Source organism: Salmo salar, chromosome ssa03, assembly GCF_905237065.1.
Source record: "Salmo salar chromosome ssa03, Ssal_v3.1, whole genome shotgun sequence".
NCBI classification, from domain to species: domain Eukaryota; kingdom Metazoa; phylum Chordata; class Actinopteri; order Salmoniformes; family Salmonidae; genus Salmo; species Salmo salar.
In genome coordinates, this window is record NC_059444.1 from 29,562,004 (window position 1) to 29,582,709 (window position 20,706).

Genomic DNA, 20,706 nt, shown 5'->3' on the forward strand with positions numbered 1-20,706 from the left:
CATCGAAGAGACGTCCGATTCTAGAGAGAGGCACAAAGAAAACACAGAGGGAGAGAAAGAGAGAGAAACACAGAGAGACATATGTTAACATATGTTTCCCATGCCAATAAAGCCCTTAAATTGATATTGAGAGAGAGCGAGAGAGAGAAGGGCCTTCTATGCCATCAAAAGGAACATAAAATTGGACATACCAATTAGGATCTGGCTAAAAAAAATACTTGAATCAGTTATAGAACTCATTGCCCTTTATGGTTGTGAGGATTGGGGTCCGCTCACCAACCAAGAGTTCACAAAAATGGGACAAACACTAAATCGAGACTCTGCATATAGAATTCTGCAAAAATGTGCTCGGTGTACAAACTAAAACACCAAATAATGCATGCAGAGCAGAATTAGGCTGCTAATTATCAAAATCCAGAAAAGAGCCGTTAAAAATTCTACAACCACCTAAAAGGAAGCGATTCCCAAACCTTCCATAACAAAGCCATCACCTACAGAGAAATGAACCTGGAGAAGAGCCCCCTAAGCAAGCTGGTCCTGGGGCTCTGTTCACAAACACAAACACACCCCACAGAGCCCCAGGACAGCAACATAATTAGACCCAACCAAATCATGAGGAAAACAAAAAGATTAATTCTTTCCAATGTGTCAAGTAATTACAAAAAACAGAGAGAAGGGGCAGAATACTTGACCACTGTGACTGACCCCAAATTAAGGAAAGCTTTGACTATGTACAGACTCAGTGAGCATAGCCTTGCTATTGTGAAAGGCCGCCCAAGGCAGACCTGGCTCTCATGAGAAGACAGGCTATGTGCACACTGCCCACAAAATGAGGTGGAAACTGAGCTGCACTTCCTAACCTCCTGCCAAATGTATGACCATTTAGAGACACATATTTCCCTCAGATTACACAGACCCAGAAATTCAACTTGGATAAACTCCCAAATCTATTGGGTGAAATAGCAGTGTACAATCACAGCAGCAAGATTTGTGACCTGTTGCCACAAGAAAATGGTATTTATTTTCCTTTTGTACTTTAACTAGCCTTCCCTGTAGCTCAGTTGGTAGAGCATGGTGTTTGCAACGCCAGGGGTTGTGGGTTCGATTCCCACGGGGGGCCAGCACAGGAAAATAATTATATGAAATGTATGCATTCACTACTGTAAGTCGCTCTGGATAAGATCGTCTGCTAAATGACTAAAATGTAAAATGTAACCATTTGCACATCATTACAACACTGTATATAGACATATGATTTTTGGAACTTTTGATTGTATTGTTTACTGTTAATTTCTGTTCATTATCTATTTCACTTGCATTGGCAATGGAAACATATGTTTCCCATGCCAATAAAGACCTTCAATTGAAATTGAATTGAGAGAGAGACAGAGATCAATATACACTGCTCAAAAAAATAAAGGGAACACTAAAATAACATCCTAGATCTGAATGAATTAAATAATCTTATTAAATACTTTTTTCTTTACATAGTTGAAAGTGCGGACAATGAAATCACACAAAAATAATCAATGGAAATCCAATTTATCAACCCATGGAGGTCTGGATTTGGAGTCACACTCAAAATTAAAGTGGAAAACCACACTACAGGCTGATCCAACTTTGATGTAATGTCCTTAAAACAAGTCAAAATGAGGCTCAGTAGTGTGTGTGGCCTCCACATGCCTGTATGACCTCCCTACAACGCCTGGGCATGCTCCTGAAGAGGTGGCGGACGGTCTCCTGAGGGATCTCCTCCCAGACCTGGACTAAAGCATCCGCCAACTCCTGGACAGTCTGTGGTGCAACGTGGCGTTGGTGGATGGAGCGAGGCATGATGTCCCAGATGTGCTCAATTGGATTCAGGTCTGGGGAACGGGCGGGCCAGTCCATAGCATCAATGCCTTCCTCTTGCAGGAACTGCTGACACACTCCAGCCACATGAGGTCTAGCATTGTCTTGCATTAGGAGGAACCCAGGGCCAACCGCACCAGCATATGGTCTCACAAGGGGTCTGAGGATCTCATCTTGGTACCTAATGGCAGTCAGGCTACCTCTGGCGAGCACATGGAGGGCTGTGGGGCCCCCCAAAGAAATGCCACCCCACACCATGACTGACCCACCGCCAAACCGGTCATGCTGGAGGATGTTGCAGGCAGCAGAACGTTCTCCACTGCGTCTCCAGACTCTGTCACGTCTGTCACATGTGCTCAGTGTGAACCTGTTTTCATCTGTGAAGAGCACAGGGCGCCAGTGGCGAACTTGCCAATCTTGGTGTTCTCTGGCAAATGCCAAATGTCCTGCACGGTGTTGGGCTGTAAGCACAACCCCCACCTGTGGACGTCGGGCCCTCATACCACCCTTATGGAGTCTGTTTCTGACCGTTTGAGCAGACACATGCACATTTGTGGCCTGCTGGAGGTCATTTTGCAGGGCTCTGGCAGTGCTCCTCCTGCTCCTCCTTGCACAAAGGCGGAGATGGCGGTCCTGCTGCTGGGTTGTTGCCCTCCTACGGTCTCCTCCACGTCTCCTGATGTACTTGCCTGTCTCCTGGTAGCGCCTCCATGCTCTGGATACTACGCTCACAGACACAGCAAACCTTCTTGCCACAGCTCGCATTGATGTGCCATCCTGGATGAGCTGCACTACCTGAGCCACTTGTGTGGGTTGTAGACTCTGTCTCATGCTACCACTAGAGTGAAAGCACCGCCAGCATTCAAAAGTGACCAAAACATCAGCCAGGAAGCATAGGAACAGAGAAGTGGTCTGTGGTCACCACCTGCAGAACCACTCCTTTATAGGGGGTGAATTGCTAATTGCCTATAATTTCCACCTGTTGTCTATTCCATTTGCACAACAGCATGTGAAATGTATTGTCAATCAGTGTTGCTTCCTAAGTGGACAGTTTGATTTCACAGAAGTGTGATTGACTTGGAGTTACACTGTGTTGTTTAAGTGTTCCCTTTATTTTTTTGATCAGTGTACATACGACCTGGAACAAAATTCTTGATGATTAAATTCTCAGAGCTGCAATATCTGTACCCATACAAATCAGCCGGGCTAGACAATCTGGACCCTCTCTTTCTAAAATTATCTGCAGAAATTGTTGCAACCCCTATTACTAGCCTGTTCAACCTCTCTTTCGTATCGTCTGAGATTCCCAAAGATTGGAAAGCTGCCGCGGTCATCCCCCTCTTCAAAAGGGGTTGACACTCCAGACCCAAACTGCTACAGACCTATATCTATCCTACCCCGTCTTTCTAAGGTCTTCGAAAGCCAAATTAACAAACAGATTACCGACCATTTCAAATCCCACTGTACCTTCTCTGCTATGCAATCTGGTTTCAGAGCTGGTCATGGGTGCACCTCAGCCACGCTCAAGGTCCTTTACGACATCATAACCGCCATCGATAAGAGACATTACTGTGCAGCCGTATTCATCGACCTGGCCAAGGCTTTCGACTCTGTCCATCACCACATTCTTATTGGCAGACTCCACAGCCTTAGTTTCTCAAATGATTGCCTCGTCTGGTTTACCAACTACTTCTTTGAAAGAGTTCAGTGTGTCAAATCGGAGGGCCTGTTGTCCGGACCTCTGGCAGTCTCTATGGGTGTGCCACAGGGTTCAATTCTCGGGCCGACTCTCTTCTCTGTATACATCAATGATGTTGCTCTTGCTGCTGGTGATTCTCTGATCCACCTCTTACGCAGAGGACACCATTCTGTATACTTCTGGCCTCTCTTTGGACACTATTAACTAGCCTCCAGACGAGCTTCAATGCCATACAACTCTCCTTCCGTGGCCTCCAACTGCTCTTAAACGCAGGTAAAACTAAAAACATGCTATTCAATCGATCACTGCCCGCACCTGCTCGCCCGTCCAGCATCACTACTCTGGACGGCTCTGACTTAGAATACCTGGACAACTACAAATACCTGGGTGTCTGGTTAGACTGTAAACTCTCCTTCCAGACTCACATTAAGCATCTCCAATCCAAAATTAAATCTAGAATCGGCTTCCTATATCGCAACAAAGCATCCTTCACTCATGCTGCCAAACACACCCTCGTAAAACTGACCATCCTACCGATCCTCGACTTCGGTGATGTCATCTATAAAATAGCCTCCAACACTCTACTCAATAAACTGGATGCAGTCTATCACAGTGCCATCCGTTTTGTCACCAAAGCCCCATACACTACCCACCATTGCGACCTGTACGCTCTCGTTGGTTGGCCCTCGCTTCATACTCGTCACCAAACCCACTGGCTACAAGTTATCTACAAGTCTCTGCTAGGTAAAGCCCCACCTTATCTCAGCTCACTGGTCACCATAGCAGCACCCACTCGTAGCATGCGCTCCAGCAGGTATATCTCACTGGTCATCCCCAAAGCCAATTCCTCCTTTGGTCGTCTTTCCTTCCAGTTCTCTGCTGCCAATGACTGGAACGAACTGCAAAAATCTCTGAAGCTGGAGACTCATATCTCCCTCACTAGCTTTAAGTACCAGCTGTCAGAGCAGCTCACAGATCACTGCACCTTTACATAGCCCATCTGTAAACAGCCCATCCATCTACCTACCTCATCCCCATACTGTATTTATTTATCTTGCTCCTTTACACCCCAGTATCTCTACTTGCACATTCATCTTCTGCACATCTACCATACCAGTGTTTAATTGCTATATTGTAATTACTTCGCCACCATGGCCTATTGATTGCCTTAACTTACCTAATTTGCACTCACTGTATATAGACTTTTTGTTTTCTTTTGTTCTACTGTATTATTGACAATGTTTTGTTTATTCCATGTGTAACTCTGTGTTGTTGTATGTGTCGAATTGCTACGCTTTATCTTGGCCAGGTCGCAGTTGCAAATGAGAACTTGTTCTCAACTAGCCTACCTGGTTAAATAAAGGTGAAATAAATAAAAATAAATAAAATAAAAGTTGCTAATCTAGCCAATGTGTAGATAATGATATTTGTTTTCCTTCCATGCATGTTCAATATATCATATGTTATAGGGCCCAACAAACTGCTGCTATTCTTGTGTTGAGCTGTTGAGCAGTTGACAGTACTCAGGACAGCGACTCTGTGCATCATGTGCTATGACTCACTGGATGTGGGTGAGCTCAGTGTTTGACTTCTTTCACACCTTTGAGTGATGCACACATAACTCTGCTCCATGCACACAGACAGTGCGAAAGAGAGAGACAGTGCAAGAGAACACGAGAGAGAGAACGAAAGAGAGAAACAGACAAAGACAGTAAGAGAGCGATAGAATCAGAGGGAAAGGGAAATGAAGCGGTATGGATGAGAGGAAAGAGCTGTCCTGTGGTCTGATGGAGGGGGTCAGGGCCAGCTGGTAGAGAGGTGCCTGAGGTGGAGTGGCGCCCTGGGGGCCCGGCCCCAGGCTGCAGCGTGGCACTCTTGCCTCCAGATGGTTCCTTGCCCTTTACTGCTGCTGGTACATCTGTCAGAATTACTGAGCTGCTTTTGTCTGCAGTTTGGACTTTTGAGCCATGCAAATGTTTACTTCTCAAAATATCTCTGGGGCAGGTTTGAAAAAAGGAGGCCATTTTGGATTTGGTATAGTGGGAAAATATTGCTATGATGGATTGTAATCACTATTGTAGAATAGCCTCAATCATATTAATTGAAACATTCAGTAATATCATTCATCCATTCGAGTACTGCATCTTTGTGATTGGATGAACTTTGACATTTGTCCGAGCTGAGCTATCAGAGGTTAGCATTAAAGTAATTCCGCAGAACTTTTGTGCAGTTTCAGACAGCAGATTTGAAAGTGGTGTTCACGAGCCAAAGTTTGTGTGCTACGTCATCCATTTTGTATGATATGTAACGTCCTACCACCATTTAAAAAAAAAAAGAATACAATTAAATTGCAATTCGTATGATACATTAGGAATTTGTTGTGCTTAAGATCCCGGACTGTATCTTTAAGCAGTAAGAGAGCTAATGCAGATGAACACGGCTGAAATGCTGGGCTAGGCTACCATCTACCTCATCATTTCCCTTTCAACCCCTGAATCATCCCAAACACCCTCTAGAACCACATACGAACAACACAGATTTAAAACAATCTGTGGCACTGTGTACTGAAAAGGGCTAAAACAAAGACATAGCTTTACTCAAGTGTAATTGAAGAACTGTATCCATAGCAGAGAGGTCACATGCCTGGACTCTGGGTACTTGGTTAACGTGGCCAGACTGCTGGTGTACATGTGTCCGCCCACGTCGATGTGCACAGGGGCGTTGGACTTGGTGAGCTGGGCGGGTGTCGGGATGCCCTGGTTACTCAGGGGGGACGCTGGCGATCTTGTGATCATTGGCCTGGACATGCTGGAACGGTTATCCTGTCACAAACAAGTAGACAAACCATGTTAATGATTATCAATATGGTGGACAGCACAGATTGAATACACATTCAAACGATTTGTTCATAATATGTAAAATGTGTATTTTTCCATTGATAAATGTTGACTGAACAGTACAAACTCCAGTTAAAACGGTTACATTTACACCAAACAGGAAGTGTGTTAGTACACACCGGTTAAAAAGGATACATTTAAACTAACCCTGAAATGAAGAATTCATCATAGCAACATTGCAGGACTTTGATTGGCCAGATAACTTTTTTTCAGAATGATGACAAGAATATTATGGTCAAGTAGTTGGCCAAGGTCCAACTCCTCTGTTTACTCAGGACTGGGATAGTATATGTATCGCTCTGTGTTACACTAGTCTAGTATTTCCTGACCTTGACCTGAATGTTACCCAGCACAACCTCCCATATCTGTTGGGCATAATCATCTTCCAAAACCAAAATCAATTTGGAGCAGCAATCTCACGCAGACTGTAAATGAGCAATAATCAGTCTAGATTTGAATAATGTAATAAGATTTAGGAATGTTCCCTGCTAACCCCAAAACACAATTAGCTGCCAATATCTCTAATGGCAAACAGAACAAATTGAGTTTCCCAATCACAAGTTCAAGACCCTCCTCTGAGCCAATAAGAAAAAAATACAGAACGTCTCTCTCTGCACAACATGCAAACATTGTCATTGGAGGGAGAAATGTAGATGTTCTAATTTGAATTAAGTAGTAATGACAAAGAGATGTAGAACACCTTAAATTAAAACTTTAGATTAAGTTTTAAATGACATTAGCTCTGCTCATCTGATTTTATCCATTTGGGGAAATGGATACAAAACATTTGCATTGATTCACACCAAATAAATCCAACAACGTCCACTGTTGGTGGCTAGGCAACCGACATAAAACAAAGCATCTACAGACAGTATGCACAAGTGGAAACGAATTGGACTAAATAAATGTCTGTTACCTGCGCTGACGATGAAGACACAGAATTATCATTCTGCTTTAGTGATACTGCAGGTAAGGGGTTACTTCTTGAGTACATGAACGGAGCGTCCCCGCATTCCGCTCCTGTTCGCATAGAGATTCGTTTCAGGGACGCGTGTACTACGGACTCATCCACGGAATTGATTGGACGAGGGTGCTTTCTCGGTTTCTGAGGTGTTAAATCCATGATATCCGTTGCTTCCATTATCGAACCTGGCGCACTAAAAACAGGCTTCAAGCTGGAGATGCTGTCGGTTTCCACCTACAGACTCAGGAGAGGCGTGAATGGCGGGCAGCAGCACACCATAAACAAGAGCGATGCTTCTGTGGCAGACAGTCAACTGTGCGGCTTTTGCAATGGTTGTTGGGATAAGTCAAAGCCCCCCGACAGCATTTTCATCCTGTTGCCCCTGGGTTTTTAGGGTTGTCGCTGTTATAAAGGAAGGCATTGTCACATTTACCGCAGAATTTCGCGTCTGCTAAGGTGTATTCTATAAAGTGGACAACAAGGTTGATCTTTGGACCACCCCAAAAGCGCAGCATATCCCAATTTGCGCCCTTTCTATTCATCGCCATCCTTTGTTCCAGCTGCCTCTCAAACACTACCATGTAGCCTGAACATTACTTTTCCACTTAGCCTGCATCTGAAACTAAACCTTGTCCAGATGTCTGGCAACAGGTCCTTAGTCAAAAAAACAAAGCTCAGTAAATATTGTAACACTATAACAGTGCAGAGTATTCAGTGACTAACAAAAGTACATAATCAAAATGCAACAGACCTCGTGTTTCGGTTCTAGATTAAACACACACGCCCCCGGGGCATTGGTGACCCTGGATGAACGTTTAACCTTTCCCCGATCCTTTTAGTTTCCACAGCACACTGTCCATAGAGCAGTTTACGCACATAAAGCAGACACTGATAGTATTGAAAGCGTACGTACGCCCTCCGCTGACCTCAATCAAGCCGTGAACTCTCTCGACCTTCAGCCTCTTAACCGTCGATCTACTCATGATGATTAGCTGTTTTTTAAATGGCTTTTTTGTTGTTGCTTTACAACGCTTTGAAATGTATTTACGTCATGAATAGCGCTATAAAAGTTGAATAAATTATTATTATTATTCTCCCAGAACAATGGGCTGTATTCAGGAGGGCTGTTAAGATTGTAGTGTAGATTTGATGAGCAAATTAAAAAAAGTGACACCCACCCATTTTACATAAACTAGCTGGATAATGTTGATCAGTGTTATGGACACATTTCCACTTTGTTTTTCGCAATGTGTCTGTTATTGTTCTTTATTTTGCCTAATCTCTTTTCTTATTAACAGTTATGCAGGTGCGCTTCCTAGTTCCTACTGGTACCTACCATCCACACACAGTCCAAAAATGTTCCTCCCTCTATAAAGCAGTATGGTCTTGGCCCATACCAGAAATACGCAGACTTCAAAGGCCCTTCTAGATCTAATCTAATGGCATATCAGAGATCCACAGGCAATTATTTTCTATCTTTCAAAAAGTAGAAAGGGAGAATATATTCCGATCCAACATTTTCCATAACAGCACTGCGAAAAGATCATAATACACACCATAAGATGGTACCATTAAATCCACAACATCTGACCCCTCATTGTAGGTGTTCACCAAACAGAATCCAAACTACATGAAGTATTGACACATACTATACTCTCCTGGGTTATTTTTCCTATAACGTTCAGGAAATCCAATCCACTCATTTTAAAATCAGTCATTTTTTAAAATATAATTTAATTAAAAACAACCACAGCTAGCCTTAAAACATCCATGTTTTTACTTCTCAGTTTTGGCAGTGTGGGTTTCACACCTAGATACCCAATTAGCAATTAAGCCTGCCTTTGAGTGTAGGCCGCCACTGTGGTGTGTGATCCTGCCCTGATTTGCATGCAGTTCGTTTGTGCACACGCTGATAAGCGCAGGCAGCCATACATAGTTTTAAAATTCAACTCCAGAATCCCTCTCGCAGAAGGCAGAGGGGCCCGCGGGGCGAACAGAGAGGGAGAAATCACACGGCTGCTCTTCAAAAGGGAAACCTGTGTACAGCAGCCGGCAAAGTGCGTGGGATCATACTCAGAATGCAGGTAATTTGTTCCCTGACTAATTTGTGGAAGATGGTATGTGTAGAAAGTTCTGAAAACCAGCTCGCTGGAATTGGCTGTCCTCAAAGCCTTGCCATCATGAAGGTGGATGGAGTGGAGAATCTGCTTAGAAGAATCATGAAAAGTGTGTGTGTGTGTGCATGTCATGGAGCGAGAGGAGAAAAAGAGAATGGGATTCAGTACGTGTAGCACAACCATTTCATCCCAACTCAAATTAAAACCCATTTCCTGTGGATTCTTTTTCAGGTTGACTACTCCTACTTTCAAACAGCAGGCGAACACTTCAACTCTTACAGTACACATCTAAACAGCACAGACCAGTACACATCTAAACAGCACAGACCAGGACACCCAGGTGGTAAGATCATCAGTAGAACCTGACAAGTAACACTGCAAGGCATCGCAAGAACGCCAACATAAAGTGTCTTAAAATAGGGTGTTGGGCCACAATGAGCCAGAACAGCTTTAATGCACCTTGGTATAGAGTCTACAAGTGTCGAACTCTAAACACATTTGGTGTTTTGTTCATTGAAAACGCTGTCTCAGGCCCCTCTCCAGAATCTCCCATAAGCGTTCAATTGGGTTGAGATCTGGTGACATGACAATGGCATATGGTTTACATCGTTTTAATGCTGATCAAACCATTCAGTAACTACTCATGCACTGTGGATGGGGCATAGCCATGGTAGCCAAAATAATGGCCTGCCCAGCATTTGTATACATAACCCTAAGCATGATGGGATGTTAATTGCTTAATTAACTCAGGAACCACACCTGTATTCAATAGACTCATTTACTCAAGTGTTTCCATTATTTTGGCAGTTACCTGTATGTGTGGACTGATATACTACATCCCATTCCCTTCATCTCTTTTCCTTTCAGAACTGCTGCAGTCAGTCTTCCCACCTGTTGCCATTTTGAATAATGTAGGCCAACCACATTGCTGTGTGTATACAAAACAAATGCTCTACCATTTGTTAGTGGTTCAGTGTTCCCTTGCTACTCAAGTTTAGACTTAAATATGCAAGAACACGCTAAACAAATAAGTCTCAAGTGACTTTCTTGTTTATCCTTGTCTGGTGTAATTGTGTTGACCGAATCCACACCGCAGCATGTTCAAACAAATCTGGAGTTGGCACAATGAATCAAAGATTAGTTGTCGGACTGCACTGTTTCTGTGTTTAGTTTTCAACAAATATTTTACATTGTGTGTCTGTGAACAAAAAAAATAAACAAAGTTGCATGCACAAGTAAGCATTATGGTAGGAATCTTTTCATCTGGACATAGCCTGCTGTTGTGTCCACTGTTTTAATCATGCAAAAATCGTTGAAGGTGCCCTCATTGTACATTTGGAGATCCTATAATGTGTGACTAATGACTGCATGTATATATAATGTGTGAGAAGCACATTGAGCAATGGTGCCCTTTTACGCACAGATGCGAATGTTGCTCGTCATAACAGCGCCCTCCAGCGAATGCTCCTAGAGCCACGCATTTCACTCTAAAGTAAGGAATAGGACTAATTAAAATGTTAACATGTGCGCGTTTTACTTTTTGGCATTAAAAGGGTGGGAATATACCACCACCAGCCTGTAAACAGTTAGATTTTGATTGAGAAATGGCAAGTATAAGTCCAAAAAGTTGCATAGTGTTCATAGCCATTGTGGCCACATCCTGATGCGCAACCATAGATCTCGCTAGTAATGTGTTAACCATTGTGGATGAATATCATTCCTAAAATTCGAATTTGTAAACTCATACTAACCATATATATCATGTTTTGTCTCCATAACATCACAGCTACAAAGATGCAAACATAGATCCAGACTTCCGCCAGGGAGTATCTAAATATTTGCAGTGGCACCTCTGTACCGTGGAATTCCCTGCGCACGGGTATAGGTCAGCCCCGCAAGAGATCTATGGGAAGCAAAAGGAAGATACTGTAGCCTGCATTGTCTCTTGGTTTACATAGATATGGCTCTCGTTACAAAGCGACGCCAAATACAAATGCATTATTCACAGAATTTGCATTGACGTGTGTAAAATAGGTACCTCCTGTCTTACAAAATAAAAACCCTCCGGCAAAATTACTCCACAATGGCGTCTTTCATTAGCCAGATCTGGGGCACTCAGGAAATGAAACTGGTTTAGGACAAACGAAGAGGATTTTTCTTTCGAAATGCCTAAACTCGGTTTGTGTGTGACGAAGTCCAACGGGGAAAACGGCGACGATGTGTTCGGGCTGAAACAATGCGCCAGGAGCGAATTCACACGGACCGATAGCTATGGTGTTTTCTGAACGAAGGTCGTACAATTCGGTGAAAATACAAATAGAAACATTAAGTCATTCGTCGGCACTTACTGAAAAATACAGTTGTTTAACACCTAACAACATCCAGGAAGTGGTTAAATGTGTTAGACTGTGGCGCTCATCGCCTGGCACATGCGTAAAAGCGGCTGCGCCTTGAAAGTCCCAGTCAAACCAGCCTCGGAAATAATAGCAAACCAAATAAATATCCGCTTACCTGAAACATGGATGGGCATAAAGTATTTGAGAACCCTTTCCCTTAGATTTCGCCTGCGATCTGCTTCCCTTCCTACACCAGTGAGAAATGCAATAGCTTGGCTAAGGTAGACAGAACAAAATACAGAGAATACTTGCTCCAGGGCTCCAAACCCCTCAAGGCAAAGATCAGGATACAATTAGCTCATGTCTCTACCCCAGTCTAAACCAATCTACAGAATAAAACTCCTAGCAAAAAACATCACTACAACAGTGCGTCGGCCTTTATGGAACATTTAGTTTATATTTCTTCATAAAATCCACAAAAAAAATAATCATGCTATTTTTTTCGGCATACAAAATCCTCACGCCTGTCTCCAACTTCCCTATTGGCTTCCTCTCGCACAGCAAAGCTGATTTTAATCGTTATGATTAGTTTTGATGTAACGTTCCCGCAGGCGATTTCTGCAAATGGACGGAGTGTTTCTTTGCCAGGAAGGAAAAGCAGCAGATGGTGATAATTACATAGATTGTTGGTTGTCTTCTGAAAATTTTATTTTTTAACGTGTATTTTTTTTAAATGTTCTGGAGTTCGAACATAAATGGTCACAGTGTCAAACAACTTGATTTACAATCAATGGATGAATTCTAATGGAAAATCGACACTTCCCCTCCCATTCCCTTTGGCCAACTTCCCAACTGACATAGTTATATAAATAAGCACTTGCAGCCTGCCTTGCCCCAATCAAGTCTGAATCAGCGCCTGGGGCTTATGCACGAGCTCATTTCAAATGTTCAACCATGCATCATTTCAGGGCCCGGTTTCCCAAAAGCATTTTAAGGGTAAGTTAATCGTTAGAAGCATATTTCCTGATGAATTTAGCCTTAAAATGCTTTTGGGAAACCGGGCCCTGGAATATTGAAGCTTTTCGTTTCAAACTGTGGCATACTGACAACTAAGATTATGTTCTAAATTCTTCCTTTCATTGATTTGTACATAATGCAAAATATACAAAATATTTTTGTTACCTGGTTGTACAGTCATTTAAATTATGTCCATATCATTTACATGGCTTCTCACTCTAACAGAGCCACATGCCTGATATGTTCAACAGTGGACCTGTTCATTTGTCTCCCATGTACTGCTGTTGAACACACAAAACCTACTGTTACAAATAAACACAAGAATAACATTTAGAAGTTCTTTCATCCTCTCTTTCGCCACCTGCTGTTAAAAGCACTAGTTGCTCTGAATGGGGAATAAAAAGTACCACAGTATGAGTCATAATACCCATAAAACCTAGCGGTCAAATGGAAATGGTTCCAATTATTTTCCCACGGGGAATTTTAGAAACACTTCAAATAAGGGCTGTGTTTCATGTAGGCTTACCCTGGCGTGAGGTTTTAATAACCATGTAAATCTCTCTAGCTGACTTATCAATATTCGCCTGTGCTAATTAGCTGCTAACATGCCTATCATAAAGAACTAAAAATGCCATGATGATCTGGACAAGACTGCCGAATCGAGGCAATGGTAATAATCTCTGGATTAACTATCTGTTAGCTAAATGTAGTAATGACTAAATTGGCAAAACATTTTTTAATGAACAATTCTGTTACCTGTATTGTGCAGGTTTTACATTGACACAATACCTATTAGCAAAGGTGTCAGCTAGGAATGACATGCAGGGATTTGTAGTTTCGCATGACGTCTACATTGATGCTAATTAACATTTTCAAATCCGAAAGTAAATAGAGCCAAATATATTGATAAATGACCTTGCCAGGGTAAGCCTACACGAAACACAGCCCTCATTTGATGTGTTTCTAAAATCCCCTATGGGGAAAAATGAATGGTGAAAAAATTATTGGAACCATTTCCCTGTTTGACCACTAGGTTTTATGGGTATTATGACACCTTTACTATGGGGCTCTATTCACCTTCATAGGTTTCAAAATAATATGCATTAATTGATACATAATGTCAACTGCTGTGTATGTCCTTCCTGAACTAAGCCATTCAAAACACTAACACTACAGAGAAGATGGTTGCATTTGTGTAACAAGTGAATGACTCATGGATACAAATCATATGAATAGTGATTGTTTGAAGATAGCGGTTTAGGCAGTTACCTTTTCAGTTTTCCATATACTCAAACATGCTAGATGTAATCATCATACCATGGGCTGTGTGGACAAACAAAGAATTTAGGAAACAAGAGAACCACATTATCCAGGATGGAGTAGGCCTGTGCAGATAATTTGATATACTCCATGTCATTCATAGTTTGGCCCCTCGTAACCATTCCCTCTGGCTGAGGCTGTATCAGGCAAATTACCAACTGTAGCAAATTGGCCACTGACCAACTCTGAAAGTCCAAGATCTAAAGAGTGTTTGTCTGCCTATTGCATCCTAAAGAGATCATCACCAGAGATTGCTTTCGAGGAATGGCCAGGGCCAGCCATTCTTAACACATCCAGAGCACAGGGGCCTTTTTTAGCTTTCCACTGTTTGACCAACGTGTCCCAGGGGAAAACAAACATAGGATTAAAGTGTTACAATGGAGTTATTTGCCCCGGAGGTTGCCGGCTGGCGCACAAACACCAAGCCTTGCATTTTCTATTTCCCCCATCCTCATGCACTCTTTTTTTTAATATATATTATTTTTTATCTTTGCAATCAGGCTGACAAACTGTAGCAAAACTGAGAGCACCCAAGGCCTGAAAATCTCATACGTTCCCTATTTTCCACACAAATGGAGCCAAGTCATAATGCGGCCCTCCCGATTCAGTATTAAAGATATGCATTAGATGTTGTAGAAACGAAAACCAGCTAGCCAGTGGTGATTTTTGAATACTCTTGCTTGGTGTTCGGGGGCCAAAAACAATTCCATTGTTCTAATACTCTGGTTGTGGGGTATGTTTTACTTGGAAAAGAACCTAGTTGCCGCAACAGCGGGAGAGCCCTGTCAGAGCTATATTTTGGTGGACAAATTAGTGAAATAGCTTGCAGATGTGATTTCGCCCCAAACAAACCTAGCCTGGCAACAGTGCCTGATGACATCATGCCTAAGGTTATCCATGCATGCACTGTATGGAGGCTTGAGTTACTTTCCAACTCTCTGGAAAACAGTCAACTGAGCCACAGTTATACAAAGCCATGGTTTCTTTGTCTGTATTCATTTTATCTCACGATGACTATATCACTTGTTCCCTTTTTGTGGCAGATGGCGCTCTTTTTATTAGTCTGGTTCTTTCCAAAATATATTTATCCTGTCTAAACTTTGAGTTTTCACTTGCTGAATTACTCATAGCTTATGAATGTGCCATCAGTGAGAAGTTAATTTGTTCTTCTTGAATCTTTCGGTCAGACTAGTGCGTACTGGTGGCTTGATATCCATTTCCATCAGTCAGTATGCCCATGGCTCTTTCATTCTATGACAATACACTTTGATTTGATTTTGCCAGCTCTCCCCCATAGTTATAATGAACTCAATCAAACAGTGGCCACAGTTATCCTCATTCAGAACATACTGAGAGATCTTGCTGTTATGTTGCCTCGGACCACGTTAATGACTCTTGCTGTGCACACCACACCCCTGTAATGGCCCGTGGTTATGTAAGGGAGTGGGCTGGATAGGGAGAGGGTTGAGATTGTTCCTGAATCTGACTCAATCTGCCCTACGGCCATGTATAGTTTGGGGCTGCCCGCAGTTTATCATCAAATAGTATTTTTGGCACTGGGACATTTAACTTTTAAGGAAGGCTCTGTTGCAACTAGCTTGTTTTGGTAAAGTGTACTGTGGAGTTGTCGTATGTTGGGTTTGGTACCATCAAGGCACTGTACCTAAAATGAATAACCTTTTGATATGACTTCATGACTTGCATCTGCATGAAAATGTTCTCTTTTGTTTAGCCCTCATGACGGTTTCGATGGTGGAATATACCAGAAATATCATAGTAAATGATTACGCATAGCAGCATACAATGAGGTAGCTCTCAGAGGGTTAGACAGGAGTGGTCCTATTCAGTCTGTTTGAGCACCTATCTTCACTAATACTCTGATCACAGCGACATACATCCATCCAGTTCTTCCCATCCCAAACCCAGCCAAACAGCCAGCCCACCCACAGTGGACAGAAGAGGTAATGACAATGCAGTAAGAGGAAGAGAGGAGAGACAAGAGGAGGAGGGGGTTTGGTTGGGTAATGCTGGGAGGCTCTAATAAAATGTAATCCTATTACATGGTTCCCACTAGAGGGCAACAATAATAAAGGTTTTCCTAATAACATGGCAGTGCAGGCCAGACCCAAATGGAAACGGGTCCTCCGGTGAAGTCCCATAGTCCTACATATATCCTCTCATTAGCTACATGGCTGATGGGCCACGTTACACCTCCGAGGCCTCCGAGATATGACTGTCGTGATGGCAATGTAAGAGTTAAGCCAAACAAATGTGTTTCATCAAACTAGAGTTTGGGTTGTTCTGCATAGAAGGAAGGGGGATGAAGGAAGGAGGGAGGGATAGGGAGTGAGGGAATGTGGGGTTGGGAACTGAGAGAAACCGAGCCCTGAGGAAACCAATCAGAGATTCTCCACCTTCTTCCTGTCGCTAAGCCACTGGGGTCTCAGGTGTGCACTACACAGGCTAATAGCGCTTAAAGTTGATTGTTTGTCTTATGGTGTAGTCTTGGTTTTGTAAATTAGCATTTAGAGAAAACTGTAAGTCCAATCAATGACAAACAAAATTGCAATGCGCAACAACAGCAGGCATAACAGTCCAATGATGAAGATGGCAACTCTCGTTATGATCATTCTGTAACTTGCTGTATGAGCTACAGGATAAACATGAGGTGTACTCTTTATCCTAGAAACCTGTATCCTAGACTGGCTGACACTGGTAGAACTTGGTCAATTCTGGGGCCAATGTTAACTAAAAAATGGCAAATTGTGTGTTCAAAACCAAATTTTGGCGTTATTTGATGAATGTGATAAATGCCAAATGCACTCAGTCTCCCAGCATTATCATGCAAATGCAGCAAAAATATTTATCCGAAGCGACAAGGTGAGTGAGGATATCAATCATATTCTCCAGACAGATTGAGTTATTAAGTGAGCCAGTGTAGCAGTATTATGAAACTCAGAATAACAAAGGGTTATTTATCTGTGTTGCTGTGTGTGTGTTTGTGTGCATGTGTGTGTATATGTCAGACAGAGAATCAGACAGAGAGGGGGAAAGAAAGAGATGGAGAGAAAGAGGGAGAGAAGAAGAGTGTGTCGCATTCCTTCCTGTTCCTGTACCACCCTCCAACCCCAGAGCCGCAGACTCAAGGCGGTTTTGAGAATCAAACAATTTCACGCAGCTACTGCAGGAGGAAATGAACTGAGCCCAGAGCAATAATACAATTATACAAATGTTATTACAGACTCGCCTGCTACTGTCCTACTTTAATTCAAATTTGGGAACTCCAGGCAGCGCTGGTGGCAGAGACCTTCCTGAATAAATCAACATTAGCTTACTTCTAAATTATTAAGGAAGTGGGAGACTTTCTTGTTTATAGTATGAATTATGAAACAAGTGTTTTACGCTGTTTTTCTTCATGAATCCCCAAATATTAATTGCTAATGATCTTTAAGGTGTGTGTTTTATCTTTGTGCCCCCTTAAGTTGTATCGGCTGCTGAGAGGCATTTTGCATCAGAAGCTTTAAGTTTTGGAAGATTCTACATACAGTAAATGTGAGGAATGTTAGATTAGGAAATTAATTAAAGATAATGCCTGAGATAATGTCTTTTTTTGTATAATATGCATGATGAGCTTTATTGGTTCTGTATAGCACAAATAAACCTCTTTTAGTTTGGTGTACTGTAGGACAAATATGTTTTTGTGCATTTTCCCAAATGTGCTTTTGTTAAATTTTTACGCTATTTTTCGGACATTGTTTTGATTGTATTTTAACAATGCCCATCAGCCTTATAATCAAATAACGTTATTAAAGGCCTTGTCCAGGCCACCCTTGCCACTTCAAATAGGCATCAACATAAAATAAATTAAAATACATTTTGCCTAACATAAGACTTAAGTTTTTTTGGAAGAACCATCATCTTAAATGAAATCTTGCTGGTGGCTCATTAGGCATTTCATCACCTGAGCAGCTGAGTAGAAGTAGCACAAAACCATTATTCAATGTCACTTTATATTTATACTGAACAAAAATATAAACTCAACATGTAAAGTGTTGGTCCCATGTTTCATGAGCTGAAGTAAAAGATCCCAGAAATGTTCCATAGGCATAAAAAGCTTTCTCTCAAAATGTGTGCACAAATTTGTTTACATGCCGGTTAGTGAACATTTCTCCTTTGCCAAGATACTCCATCCACCTGACAGGTGTGGCATATCAAGAAGCTGATTAAACATCATGATTATTACACAGGTGCAGCTTGTGCTGGGGACAATAAAAGGCCACTCTAAAATGTGCAGTTTTGTCACACATCACAATGCCACAGATCTCTCAAGTTTTGAGGGAGTGTGCAATTGGCATGCTGACTGCAGGAATGTCCCCCAGAGTTGTTGCCAGCTAATATAATGTTAATTTCTCTACCATAAGCTGCCTCCAACATCGTTTTAGAGAATTTGGCAGTACGTCCAACCGGCCTCACAACCGCAGACCAAATGTAACCACGCCAGACCAGGACCTCCACATCTGGCTTCTTCACCTGCGGGATCGTCCGGAACCAGCGACCCTTACAGCTGATGAATTTCTGTACAAACGGTCATAAACCGTCTCAGGGAAGCCCATCTGCGTGCTCTTCATCCTCAACAGGGTCTTGACCTGACTGCAGTTTGGCATCGTAATCGACTTCAGTGGGAAAATGCTCACATTTGATGGCCACTGGCATGCTCGAGAAGTGTGCTCTTCAAGGATTAATCCTGGTTTCAACTGTACCGGGCAGATGTCAGACAGCGTGTATGGTGTTGTGTGGGCGAGTGGTTTGCTGATGTCAACATTGTGAACAGAGTGCCCCATGGTGGTGGGGTTATGGTATGGGCAGGCATAAGGTATGGACAACGAACACAATTGCGTTTGTTGATGGCAATTTGAATGCACAGAGCTAACATGATGAGATCCTGAGGCCCATTGTCATGCCATTCATCCGCTGCCGTCACCTCATGTGTCAGCATGATAATGCACAGCCCCATGTCGCAAGGATCTGTACACAATTCCTGGAAGCTGAAAATGTCCCAGTTCTTCCATGGCCCCCATACTAACCAGACATGTCACCACCCATTGAGCATGTTTGGGATACTCTGGATGGATGTGTACGACAGTGTTCCAGATCCCGCCAATATCCAGCAACTTCGCACAGCCATTGAAGAGGAGTGTGACAACATTCCACAGGCCACAATCAACATCCTATTCAACTCTATGTGAAGGATATGTGTTGCGCTGCATGAGGCAAATGGTGGTTTACACCAGATACTGACTGGTTTTCTGATCCATGTCCCCTTCTTCTGTGACCAACAGATGCGTATCTGTATTTCCAGTCATGTGAAATCCATAGATTAGGGTGTTTTTTTGTGTGTATATTTTTGTTTAGTGTAGTTGGTCCAGAACAACTGTTGGTGTCCGTCTGGAACATCAAATGTACTGTATGTAATACTGCAGCAGAGGAAGGAGAAGGAATACTGAAGATATTTCTAGGGTTTCACATATGTGGTAAGGTGACTGAATACAAAACCTTGCAATGGAATCTATTCATATCAGTTAAGGTTGAACACAAAAAAATTCTCATCATTAAATTACACAAGCATCCTGTTAGAGCCGATTTGGACATATTCGTATAAAAGACAGAACATACAGAGATCCATGTACGTTTGTGTAAATATATTAATTATGAATGTATATGACGAAATATTAGGTACGTACCTTAATGATTTATATTTACCTGATTTGAGATATATTCCTTTGTGATTAGTGTAATTTAGTTTTTGGCCCCCTTCTTGCCCATTCATTGTACTGTGGTAAGTGTGTTAGGATAAAGGCAGGAAGTTGGGCCTTCGGGGGCGGGGGAGTCCTAGCTAGACGCGGGAGCGGTATAGTCTTTTGACCATACAGACAGGCCATATTATGTATTTTTCACGTCAAGTAATCTCTGCTTTAAGTTGATTGGAGAATCTTTTTTTTGTTAGATATAAGAAGAATAAACCTTTTTGTTGCACCATATCCCTGGATCTCATTGAATGTTTTGGCCGTTTGGAAACCTTGAATGTGGACTGTATGCGTACGAAACAACCCCGCTTTCAGGCTAGGGCAGTGGCTATGGTAAAGAGGAAAGGAAGCCACTACACATCCGCTTCACAATTTTGGCGGCTATCTACCTATGCTGTCCCCTCCCCTTCCTTCAACCTTGTCCGATGATGAGCCAGCTCTGTAAATTAGTTATTGTGGCAGACAGAGCTCTCCTTGTACCCTATTCCATGAGGAAATAGTCCATGGTCGCACTCAGATTTAAGTGCTCATTTATTTGGGCTATGAAGATGATATAGGGCGAGCTGAGAGACTGTTGGCCTGTGGACTTTACTCAGGCCCTGGAGGGATGCCCATAGGCTGGGGAGAGAGGAGCGGATGGGGAATGGGGGTTATAGTACTATGACCTACTGTCTGGCCTGCTTGGGGACTGAGCACAGCTT

At 42.5% G+C, this 20,706-nt stretch overlaps 1 protein-coding gene and 1 long non-coding RNA gene across 8 annotated transcripts in view; one reads left to right on the forward strand and one right to left on the reverse strand.

Annotated features, from left to right (window-relative positions):
• LOC106599692 (BTB/POZ domain-containing protein KCTD1) overlaps window positions 1-13,164 on the reverse strand; it is a 23,368-nt gene extending 10,204 nt beyond the window's left edge. Inside the window, exons 1-4 of one of the 7 annotated variants that reach the window (XM_014190992.2) lie at window positions 12,040-12,424; window positions 11,280-11,431; window positions 6,194-6,372; window positions 1-20 (exon numbers count right to left, since the gene is read on the reverse strand). The exon at window positions 1-20 is cut by the window's left edge and continues 125 nt beyond it. In XM_014190992.2, the coding sequence (XP_014046467.1) occupies window positions 1-20; window positions 6,194-6,372; window positions 11,280-11,309 (229 nt within the window). In that variant the 5' untranslated portion in view covers window positions 11,310-11,431; window positions 12,040-12,424. The other 6 variants (XM_014190993.2, XM_014190998.2, XM_014190994.2 and 3 more) reach the window with 6 other exon arrangements.
• On the forward strand, window positions 9,406-10,609 carry LOC106599704 (uncharacterized). The gene is made up of 3 exons (XR_001327547.2): window positions 9,406-9,495; window positions 9,760-9,871; window positions 10,396-10,609. It is a non-coding gene; the product is annotated as an uncharacterized lncRNA (long non-coding RNA).
• Window positions 13,165-20,706: the final 7,542 nt, after the last annotated feature.